The following is an 11,681-nucleotide window of genomic DNA, read 5'->3' as shown; positions in this document are numbered from 1 at the left end:
GATTTTTAACTTTATGCAACTGAAGCTCTTTATGTTCTAGTGGACCTTTTCTGCAGCCTCTTATGTGATGCCCAAAATTGGCCTTAGCCTCATCTGGAGATTAAGGCAATGCCATAATGCCTTAATGCAGATGTACTGCAAACATCTCCATTAAAACTGAGGTTGTGAGTTGTCTACTCAATGGGAAAATCCGACTCAGATACAAACTTTACCACGTAACCCAGGCTCTCTGAGGTGGGGGGTAGGGGTGGGGGCGGGGACAGGACCATTAGCCAATGAATGCTGAATATTTCGGCGGTCGATTGGGCAGGCCCAATGGGAGAAGTTGTTGTTGCGAGGTGCCTCGCCGGCCCCTATATAAAAGGCCACATGTCGGTAGTGAGTGGACTCCAGAGGTAGGAGCCGGCTATTTTTTGGGTAATTTTCTCGGTTTGGGACAGGCACTCAAACAGGGGGAAAAAAGACGTACATCCGCTTTATTCCTTTTCTTGCCAACTCGTCAGTTAATTTTTTTAAAAATCGGACGCCAGTGAGATGGCCGACGCCGGGCAGCAGTACGTGGAGGGATCGGAGAACGGTCACTACGAGGAGGGAGAGGGTCAGGCTGCCGGCGGCGGGCGGGGAATGGCGGCGGCGGTGGACGGAGTGGAACCTTCCTCCGGAGCTGACAGCGAGGGCTCGAAAATCAATGCCAGTAAAAACGAAGAAGATGCCGGGTAAGAAGTTTTTTTTGTACTGACGCGCCAAGCCGCGGTCTTCCCGCCGCCGGTAGGCCCAGGCTCAGGCTCAGGGCAGCATGCGGTCCTGCAGCGGAGCTCAGTTGGCAGCGCCCCTATGAACGGGAGGTGCTCGGCGGCCGGTTATACCTCCAGGGCGGTTGTGGTACCGTGCTCGGTCACATCGCCCGCGTTACGTGAGGCGATAACTCAGTAGGATGTGGGAGACCCCTTTATTTGCCTCTTTGTGTGAGAGTTTGGGGAAGCTGGCGGTGGGGCTGAGGAAGCAGCACCAGCTCCTGTTCGGGCTGTGTCGCCGTCTCTTTGTTCACGCTGCTCTTGGCGCCATGTGCTTCCCTGGGCTGGGGGGGAGGGGGAGAAACAGGAATCGGTAACAAAAGGTCTCCTTTTTCTCTCCCGCTCTGTCTCCCACAGGAAAATGTTCGTAGGAGGCTTGAGTTGGGATACAAGCAAAAAGGACCTGAAGGATTATTTTTCCAAATTCGGCGAAGTTGTGGATTGTACAATTAAGATGGATCCTGCAACCGGAAGGTCGAGGGGTTTTGGATTTATCCTTTTCAAAGACTCTTCATGCGCCGATAGAGTAAGGTTGAGAAGGGTTTTTGTCGGTAGACTTTTCTCTGACCCAGGCGTCTCGCAGCTATTGGAATGTAATTCAGAATTTTAATCTAAAATTGGATGGCAAAAAGGCAGTCAAATTTGGGGTGGGGGGGTGGGTGTGGAAGATACTGTATTTTCAGATTTTGTATTCGTTGCGATTATGGAAGTGAAGAAGTGTTTCGGGATGGCAGTTTCCACAGAAAAACTGATAAGCATTTGACCCTCGTATGAGGTGGCAGTGAGGAAGTGAGATGCTGTCATTTTAATATCTAGGCGCTGTGATGTTACTGTGCGTGGTCAGAATGCATAGTTGCCACGACTAACCTTGCACTTTTTAGAACAATGGGTCATTCAGTTCGTTCTGGCAAATCTAACCATTGCTCCGCACTCCTTGATGCCCTTGCTTACCTACTGAATGGTCTGGCTATAAGTTTAGTTGTTTACTGACGTTAGTTGTAAATTGCTAATTACTATTTGTATGAAATATGGAGGGAAAACAAATGAGAAATCAAAGGATTACTTCAGGGAATGCACACAAATGCTCTAAATTTGTTTGGAATTAGAGTGGGATCAGGTGTGCAGAGTTCAGAATCCTCTAATATTTCACAAGGTGCCTACCATTTTCGATGCATTTGGTTTACAGCTGTGAAGTAGCAGATTAAATGCTTTAAGTAATCCATTCTAGAGTAATAGCTTAGGTGCAAACTTTGGGTTGTATGCGATCCTATGTTTATTCACAGAGCAATAGGTAGACTTGGTCTTTATCTGGTGTCCTACCTGTGTTCTCATGCAGTCTGCCCAACACTCTCATTTACCCCATCTAATTTAATAGCGGAGTCTGCGTTTTTTGATAGTCCACAGCCCTATGGTTTTTTTTAGATTCCATTACTTACAGTATGGAAACAGGCCCTTCAGCCCAACAAGTCCACACCGGAGCGCAACCCACCCATACCCCTACATTTACCCCTTACCTAACACTACGGGCAATTTAGCATAGCCAATTCACCTGACCCGCACATCTTTGGACTGTGGAGGAAACTGGAGCACCTGGAGAAAACCCACGCAGACACTGGGAGAACGTGCAAACTCCACACAGTCAGTCGCCTGAGTCGGGAATTGAACCCGGGTCTCGGGCGCTGTGAGGCAGCAGTGCTAACCACTGTGCCACCGTGCTGCCCGCTATTTGACATGTCCCAAAGCAACTCAGTGATATTCCAACAATTTAACAAGTCACAAAAGTAATGAGATCTAGTTCAGTGGTGTTGGAGCATCTAGAAGGAGAAAAGAAGTTCTTAAGTACGTGGTTCTTCAGCTTAGGATCATGGCACCTGGGGTCAATGCAACCAAAGTGCAGTGACCCCTACATTGGAGGTTAGACTTAGAGGATACTTCCGACTGCAAGTCCATTAGAAATTGGAACAGGAGTAGGATATTCAGCCCCTTGAGTTAGCTTCATTATTCAATCATATGACTAATTCCACACTCTTCACATGTACTTTTGCTGCGCATTTTCCCATCTCCCTTTTTGCCCACTGATCAATAATCTATGTCCGCTTTTAAATATTCGTAGAGACGTTGCACCCACAGTTGTTTGTGGTAAAGTCTTCCAAAGATTCAACCATCGGAAATTCCTCCTTTAAATTCTTAAATTGATGTCCCTTCATTCTGCGGCTGTTCTTTGGTACTAAACTCTCCCACGAAGAGGAAACATTTTCTCTCCATGTTTGCCTGTCAGGCCCCTTAAAAATCCTGTATGTTTCAATGAAATTTCTCATTTTTCTGAATTGCTATATGTAGAATCCCAATCTGTTTGCTTTTTTTTCTTTTACTCAAAGGCAGTCCCTCCATACTAGGGATCATCTTGAACTGCGTACCAATGAAATAATTCTCTTTCTTAAATAAAGGGACTAAAACTTCCAAAGTTCCCCAGATATGGTCTTACTAGCACCTTGTACTCCAACCTTATGGAAACTTTACATGAGCATTTCTGTGGTGCCAAGGGAAATTACAGTTGCAAATGTGTAGCATCGACAGGTTTAGAAAATAATCTTTAAAGCCATATTTTGCTTCCTAATGTCCTATATATAACAGTTGAAAAGACCTTGGAGGTGAATGTGGTAATATTACATTATTTTGGATCATTGTTTAGAAAGCAAGGACAGTTAGTGGTATACTGAATTAGTCAATAATGAAAGTAAACCGTACTGGCCATGATACAGGATGCTATAAATCTCTGTTTGGCTTCCATTCGTTGTGTGAACTATCTGGTACAATGGACATCCGATGCAATACTTTATTTCCCTAAAACCCTTTGATTAGCAGGAGTTTAGTTGTGGCTGGTGGAAGAGTTTAAGCTTTAAGTGCTTTTCATAAAGTGAAAGGCTTAGTTTGTAACATTTTTGAATTATGTTTCCAGGGATTAGACTAGAAGGGAGGGCTGCAGGTGCTGGAGATCCAAGTCGAAATAGTGTGGTGCTGGAAAAGCAGTCAGGCAGCATCTAAGGAGTAGGGGAATCGACATTTCAGGTAAAAGCCTTTTATCAGGATTCCCAATGACTGGCTTATGCCTGAAACGTCAATTCTCCTGCTCCTTGCATGCTGCCTGACTGGCTGTGCTTTTCTTGCACCACACCTTTCAATTCCAGGGATTAATCTCAACCGGAGGAAGTAATTTCTCTTTTTAAGTGTAGTATTTTGAAATCTGATTAGATCATCTCCTAACCATATAATTTGTAGGTGATGCAGTGCAAGTTTGTGCAATCTAAGTTAATTTGTATTGGCATTCTTGTAAACTTGCGCAGCATTCCGTGCTAGTCTGATATGCTTCCTATGGTGTGTTGTCAAAATCAACTTCTGTAATTCATGGGAGATATAGAACTTATAGATATGAATGCAGCATTCTATATCTGTACTTCAGTTTGTCACATTTTATGTACCAGATCCTTGTGTCTGTAGTCTGTTGATATCTCTATCTTTTTTTTTAACCCCACTTTTGATGTTCTGTCCTTCATATTGGATGGCTATTCCTTTTCCTACAATGGGCTAATCTATTGCCATTAGTCATTTCTTGAGTAAATAATGCACTGGATGAACTTTATTTTGTCAGCTACCTTTTAATCCCTGGAATTGAAAGGTGTGGTGCTAGAAAAGCACAGCCAGTCAGGCTAGCATAGGATTGCATAAACTTTTTTAAATTGCTATCAAACTTGCAGAATTTGCATGATTTAATAGATAGTTATTGCTGAAAGTGCATAAGTAACAGTGAGCATATATGGATTTTGCTCTGCGTGCTTTTCTTACAAGTAAGAGGAAGCCAGGTTATAGACCAACGGGTTTATTTGAAATCAGTGCTGCTCCTTCGTCAGATGAAAGCAAACATGCACAATTCCATACTGTTGTTTTTTTGAAATTTCTACTTTTTATACATGTATCTTGTTTTTTTTTCTTAGGTGTTGGAACAAAAGGAGCATAAACTAGATGGTAGAGTAGTGGATCCTAAAAGAGCAATGGCAATGAAGAAAGAACCTGTGAAGAAGATATTTGTTGGAGGGCTTCATCCTGATACTCCAGAAGATAAGATAAGAGAATATTTTGGAGCTTTTGGTGAGGTACGTTTTTTTTGAGGAAGTGTGATGTATTAGATTACTTACAGTATGGAAACAGGCCCTTCGGCCCAACAAGTTCACACCGACCCGCCGAAGCGCAACCCACCCATACCCCTACATTTACCCCTTACCTAACACTACGGGCAATTTAGCATGGCCAATTCACCTGACCCGCACATCTTTGTGACTGGGAGGAAGCCGGAGCACCCGGAGGATACCCACGCAGACACGGGGAGAATGAGCAAACTCCACATTTTTAAAGTATTTTAAAGTACTACATTAAAAGGCAGAAGTGGGATAATGCTTGAGCTTATGTATTTTGTGTTTGGTGAGTTAGAATATTGTGTGCGTAACTCCTTACAGCCAGACCTGCTTGGGATTGAAATGATTGGATACATGTTTCGCATTAAAGTGTAAAACTGGATTGTGAACCTTCATTGTCCTGTACCCTATTTGTAGTATTGTCAAAAGTGAAATCTTGATGCAGGGCTTATGCCTGAAACATGGACTTTCCTCCTCGGATGCTGCCTGACTTGCTTTGATTTTCCAGCAACATTCTACTTGACTGACTGTCAGACATCTGTAGTTTTCACTTTTTTTTCTTTTAGTATTGGGCCTGATTACCCTGACAGCGTGCAACTTTGAGCTTTTTTAGTTTCATAAGGTGTTTTCATTCCCAGCCATGTCAATGGTACAATTAGTTGCTCTTGTGTGGTTGACTAGGTTAAAAGCAGAGAACATTTTCTGTTGACGTGCAGCACAGAAACAGACCCTTCGGTCCATGCCGACCAGACATCCCAACCCAATCTAGTCCCACCTGCTAGCACCTAGTCCTTGTCCCTCCAAACCCTTACTATTCAAATACCCAACCAGATGCCTTTTAAATGTTGCAATTGTACTAGTCTCCACCATTTCCTCTGCCAGCTCATTCCATACACGTACCACGCTCCAAGTGAAAAGGTTGCCTCTTAGGTCTGTTTTATATCTTTCCCCTTTCACTGTAAGCCTATGCTGTCTAGTCTGGACTCTCCCCTCGCCCCCCCCCCCCCCCCCCCCCCCCCCCCGGGAAAAGACTTTGTCTATTTATCCTATCCATGCCACTCATGATTTTATAAACCTCAATAAGGTCACCCCTCAGCCTCCGATGCTCAGGGAAAACAACCATAGCCTATTCGGTCTCTCCCGATAGCTCAAATCCTCCAACCCTGGCAACACGCTTGTAAATCTTTTCTGAACCCGTTGAAGATAAACAGATTACTGCAATGCCATAATGGCTGTTCGTCTGAGGTATTGTCTAAGATCAGAAGCTACTTTATTTAAATTAATTATGTGTAATGTACCTCCTGTATGCAAGACACTTTTTTTTTCCCCTGCTTCGGTTTAAAATATTAGCTTTGCTCTTACAAACTTTGAATTCAATTTAGGTGGAATCAATTGAACTCCCAATGGATAGCAAGACCAACAAAAGGAGAGGATTTTGTTTCATTTCATTTAAAGAGGAAGAGCCAGTAAAAAAGATTTTGGAGAAGAAGTACCACGATGTTGGAAATAGCAAGGTATCGGATGCAAGTAGCTTATTTTACAAAGCTTCAGAAAGAAGTCAGATTTTGTACACTAATTAGTTTTTTTTTATTACATAGTGTGAAATAAAAGTAGCTCAGCCTAAAGAAGTTTATCAACAGCAACAGCAGTGGGGAGGCAGAGGTAGCGTTACAGGACGCGGTAGAGGTGGTGGCCGTGGAGCTGGTGAGTTGCATGTTTACACTACTAAATGTGAAGGGGAAAATAATGTGTGAAATCAATCTTTTAGTACTTAACAGTATGTCTTGCTAAATTTTAAGGTCAAAGTCAGAACTGGAGTCAAGGATACAGCAATAATTACTGGAATCCAAGCTATGGCAGCAGTTATGGTTACAGCGGGCAAAGTGGCTATGGTGCATATGGAGGCTATGATTATACTGGCTATAACTACAATAGTGGTTACTATGGTGGATATGGTCAAGGATATGACTACAGTAAGTACATTTATTGCTGTACTGAAGCAAGGCTAGTTTGGATTGAGGCCTAATGTTTTGGAAATTCTATTTCCGTTTTAATGTTTTAGATTATGTGGCAGAAAATGGCCACATTTAAATGCCATTTGCTAATTCCTCTCCAACTAACAGATTTGACCATAAGTGCCATTTCATGAAATGTCTTGTTTTTGCTGTCGTGTTTCAGTGGAAAACTGTATTTTGTATATCAAATTTTAGAGCATCAACTTACCTATTAACTTGTTTTCTTCCAGATCAGAGTAACGGTAACTATGGGAAAGCGCCAAGGCGTGGGGCAGCTCACCAAGGTGGATACAAACCATATTGATATGGAATGTGAATGCGGGTACGTTGCCAGTTCTGCAATGAGTCTACTTCTGAACATTGATACCTTTTCGAATAACTAAAATGAGTGGTGAGATCTAACCAAGGTCAATATTTTCTGGTGCATTTTATGTTTATGTTTTTAAAAAAAAATTATTATTGGTTCCTATCTGATGTGGTAAAACAAATGAGGGACTTTCACAGGTGTTCTGCGCATGATTAGAACAGCACTGTATGATACTCGGAGCCTTTTACAGAAAACTGGAGATAGGAGGAAGACCATTTGTGATCCTTATTGAAGATAGGCAAAAGTGAAGACTGCAGATGCTGGAAACCAGTTTAGATCAGAGTGGTGCTGGAAAAGCACAGCAGATAAGGCAGCATCCAAGGAGCAGGAAAAACAAAGTTTCAGGCAAAAGTATGGAGACTTCCTGCCTCTATTCCTGATGAAGGGCTTTTGCCCGAAACAGCAATTTTTTCCCCCCTTTTTTTTTTCTTTCTGCTCTTCGGATGCAGCCTGACCTGCTGTGCTTTTCCAGCTCCACTCTGATCTAAACTCTGGTTTCCAGCATCTCTAGTCTTCACTTTTGCCTAGTTGATTTTAACCTTACTGCAAATCCTCTTACAAGGATGCATACCTTGAAGTGGAGAGAGGAGGAGAACAAGAATCTGTGAGCCTCTCACTGCAACCCTCAGGTCATCTCCTCTGCCCTGAAGCTCTTCATTCAGTTACTCAATGTGTCAATTAAGGTTGTTGTAAGCTAGCTGAGAACTATTATGGGGATTGGGTGGGAAACGACCTACCAAAAATTGCATCCCAGTCCATTTTGTTGATTCTACATTTACAATAGAACTCTGTTCTATTATGGAACAGAGCATATGGAAATCAAATGCTCCATATTTGATTTAAAGGTTCAATTCAGGATATTGCAAGGTAAACCCGATCTCCACAAATGTCTTTGTCTTTGTAGTTCCTAATTTTATGATCCAACTAGTACCCAGTTGCAATTACTAACTTAACATTGCCTTGAGGCACCTGCTAATTCTAATATGTACGGCCAGAACATGACTGGCCTAGGCATGAGCTAGTAAACACATTTTGATTGCTGTGCTTGTCTAAATTGAATGCATGTAGACTGAACGAAATGGGTTTGAACCCAATGTTCTGAAGAAATGATGTCACCCCCTTTTTTGTGGCTGATTTTTGGATGAAACTTGGGTTTGCTACCATTTCATATTTTTAATAAACATTCCCATCTGTTCTGTACAATTAGGTTTTTAAACTTTTGCTAACTCTTTGGATGAAGGATCCCACACATTCTCTCTAAAATCTGGAGAATGTCACATGAAGATTTAACAGTAAGTAAACTTCATGTAAAATTAATTGGACTTGTGATCCCTTGAACAATAATAAATGTTTTGGCTGTTTGGCAATACAAAATTCCATAGAAATTTAGTTCTAAAGGACAAATATTGCTGTGGGTCATCAACTTTCATCCATAGGAAATTGCAGATAATTGTGATCCGATTGTAAGCATAGAAATGCAAAGAGTACTTTTTAAAATTTCAAATTTTGAAGCAAGTTTGCTGATACTGATTTTCATAGGCACACTTTCTTTTCCCACATAAACTTAATTACTACTCGAGATTGCGATGTTTACACCTGTTCTAATGTCATGCCAGTGTGAGTCATAGCATGTGAGACATAACCTGAAGGAGTGGACAGGATTCCCTAAAGATGTATATTTTTAAAGCTAATTTTTCTTGCTCTTAGCTGCATACCTTGTGGATATTACAGGACGACAATATAATTGTCTCTTGCTGTACTTGAATTGACAAGCTATATTAAAGGTGGATTTTTTTCTTAAATCGCCATCCAACATGGTGTGCAATTGGTTAGCCTCCATTTGGGTGATTTAAATGAACATCAGGTTTAAAATGTTCAGTGCTGTCATAGTTTTAATCTTTGCCCTCTTTTTCTCTAATGGGTGGTTGACAAGAAAAATGATCTAGCCACATTTTACTTTGACCACTTACTTCATTTCAGTGAACTACCAAAGTGATCTTCCCAACACAGCTCCAAATTTGTTGCCTTTACTTCTATTAAAAGATATCTGTATGAGAACCATAATTGATTATTTTGTACTTTTTCAGGTCATCAAGCTGGCAAAAAATACACAGGTCCTCTAAATGCAACTGTGTTGCATTTGGGGACCTAAACTTTTCACTCCGGATGACCCCAAATGTACAGAAGATTGTTTTAGGGAAGCTTGTCACTTTCCAACTTTTTTTATTTTGTAGTCTGTCTTTTGTGTCGTACATTTCCTGTGATGGAAGTGGTTTTTACTGTACTTTTTGGTACCTAATGGATGCTAATTATGTAAGTTTGTATTTTACATAAAATTACTGGATTTGCATCAATACCTTTATTGGAGCAATCAGTTTCAGAAATAAAAGTTCCTTTGTGTATTTGTGTTGCATGAATTTTGTTTTGTATTCATTTCAGTTTACTTCTGATTTGATGTAAATTAAAGAAGATCGAAGGCATTCTGTTTTGAGTTAGTATTTTACATGTCTACTTGATGGAGTGTATTGCTGGACCATTAACTGGTATCTGCTTGTACAAGCTGTTTTTGGAAAATTAGGATCACTAGCACATTTTATAGGATTAGCTTTCGTTTTTTGATATGGTACTGTTTGTGTTATTACTGACTTACAAACAATCCTATGGATCTGCAGTTGAAAGCTAGTGCAGAAGCTAATTCAATAACTTCAATGCAACTGCTTTGCTATTTAATAAATTTTACTTTTGTTCTTTACTACAGAAACAGTTTCTGATAAAGATCATTTTAGTGAAATGGGTTTTTGATATGTGCGCAACTGTATTCTACATAAAATCATGAACTTTTTAAAAAGGTTTGTGTTCTTCACCTATTTGTATATTTTACTATTTTTAAATATGAAAGGGGTCCATATGAGAAGTGGTGGAAAGGAGGCTTTTCTCCATTTTAAGTCACAGATCTTTTAATGTCCCAACAGTCCAGCAGCAGTAATGTTTGTTAGTGCAGTATTCAACCTTGCATAGGCTAGATTAACATTCAAACTTCAGTACCTGGATTGGAATCTAGGACACTGATACAGATAGGTGAGCCCAGTGATACTGAAATGATTACTGGATTGATTGAGTTGTTGCTTGGAATGGAGAGTAATAGCAATTTTTATTTTTGTATGGGGTCTTTTTGTTAGAATATTGCAGATTATAGGGTGATGTGATGGTTCTGAAAACATGAAAGATAGACTGCACAAGGTGTCTCAAAATATTGTAGGGGCAAAAAAGTGTGCAATCTTGTCTGGAAAAGAATTACAGGAATTGGGAATGTAAAAATTAATTTCCAGGTTTACCAGCTGAACCAAGTTTCAGTTAGAAAAGAAATTTGAAATGACACTGATTAGGGTTTGCTGACGAGGAAAAAATGATCCTAAAGTAGTATGGCCATATCCTGTCTTCATGCTATGGCATTTATGTAGGCTTCATTGCTGCATCCATAAATTCAGTCTTTTGATTCACTTCAGATTTGCACGTATTGGCCACTTTCAAATCTGTGATACAAATATTCACAAAACAGTTACTAAAAATCCCACTTTTGTGCAACAAATATACTTTTATGTATTGATTATGATATTGTAATGGCAACAAATGTTAGGGAGGAGCATTGCAGTTGTCTCATCTCCATATTTAACAGTACTGCTATTCAGTAGTACTTTTTTTTTAATTGCCAAAAGAAGTCCTGAAATGCCTGTGATTCATCTGTTAAACTGCAAATCCCTTAACAGTAGTGAATGCATTGGGATACTGAATCTATTTACACTTGTTATACCATCTATAAGTGTCCTCCATAGTCAAACAATTACTTGAAATTTGGTTGATAACGGGTAAATGGTGCAGAGTACCATGCAAAAAGTATGAGGTTAATTGCGTTGTCATTCGTTGTGCTTTTGATGTTAGGGCCCATATTTATTGCTTATCTCAAGTTTGCCCTTTTGAGGTGATGAGCCATCACCATGAATAGCTGCATTCTTTTTGATTATGGATGCACCCATTAATGTTGGGGAGAGTCTTTTCAGGACTCTAGTGGTTGTCATTCCTTCCTGTCATTGCAAGTCAGAATAGTGGTATTGTAGGGCATATGTAGATGTTCCTGTTAATTTTTTTTTTTGTTCATGTAGTGGTAATGAATTTGGAAGGTGCTCTGTAAAGGGCCTTACTGATGGATGACACACTGCTGCTGGGGCTATCAGGATGAGGCAGATGGGGATCACTTTTTAGCAAGCATTTATCAATGCTTATGGCTGAAAATGTCCATGAGTATTCCTATGAGATC

At 40.6% G+C, this 11,681-nt stretch overlaps 2 protein-coding genes across 4 annotated transcripts in view; one reads left to right on the top strand and one right to left on the bottom strand.

The window, feature by feature from the left end:
- Nucleotides 1–356: 356 nt before the first annotated feature.
- LOC132823406 (heterogeneous nuclear ribonucleoprotein A/B-like) lies at nt 357–9,768 on the top strand. Of its 2 annotated transcripts, XM_060837213.1 has the most exons (8): nt 361–716; nt 1,152–1,320; nt 4,787–4,945; nt 6,367–6,498; nt 6,583–6,688; nt 6,784–6,957; nt 7,230–7,321; nt 9,454–9,768. In XM_060837213.1, the coding sequence occupies exons 1-7, from the start codon at nt 535–537 to the stop codon at nt 7,301–7,303; spliced, it is 996 nt and encodes a 331-aa protein (XP_060693196.1). In that variant the 5' UTR covers nt 361–534; the 3' UTR covers nt 7,304–7,321; nt 9,454–9,768. The 2 variants fall into 2 exon arrangements, with proteins under 2 accessions (XP_060693197.1, XP_060693196.1); XM_060837214.1 differs by lacking the exon at nt 6,784–6,957 and having other exon boundaries at nt 357–716.
- phykpl (5-phosphohydroxy-L-lysine phospho-lyase) overlaps nt 9,750–11,681 on the bottom strand; it is a 48,608-nt gene continuing 46,676 nt past the window's right edge. For both annotated transcript variants that reach the window (XM_060837212.1, XM_060837211.1), the window contains one exon: nt 9,750–10,899. In XM_060837212.1, the coding sequence (XP_060693195.1) occupies nt 10,820–10,899 (80 nt within the window). In that variant the 3' untranslated portion in view covers nt 9,750–10,819. The remainder of the gene's footprint in view (nt 10,900–11,681) is intronic.

Source organism: Hemiscyllium ocellatum, chromosome 16, assembly GCF_020745735.1.
Source record: "Hemiscyllium ocellatum isolate sHemOce1 chromosome 16, sHemOce1.pat.X.cur, whole genome shotgun sequence".
NCBI lineage: Eukaryota > Metazoa > Chordata > Chondrichthyes > Orectolobiformes > Hemiscylliidae > Hemiscyllium > Hemiscyllium ocellatum.
This window is presented reverse-complemented; position numbering and strand designations above follow the sequence as displayed.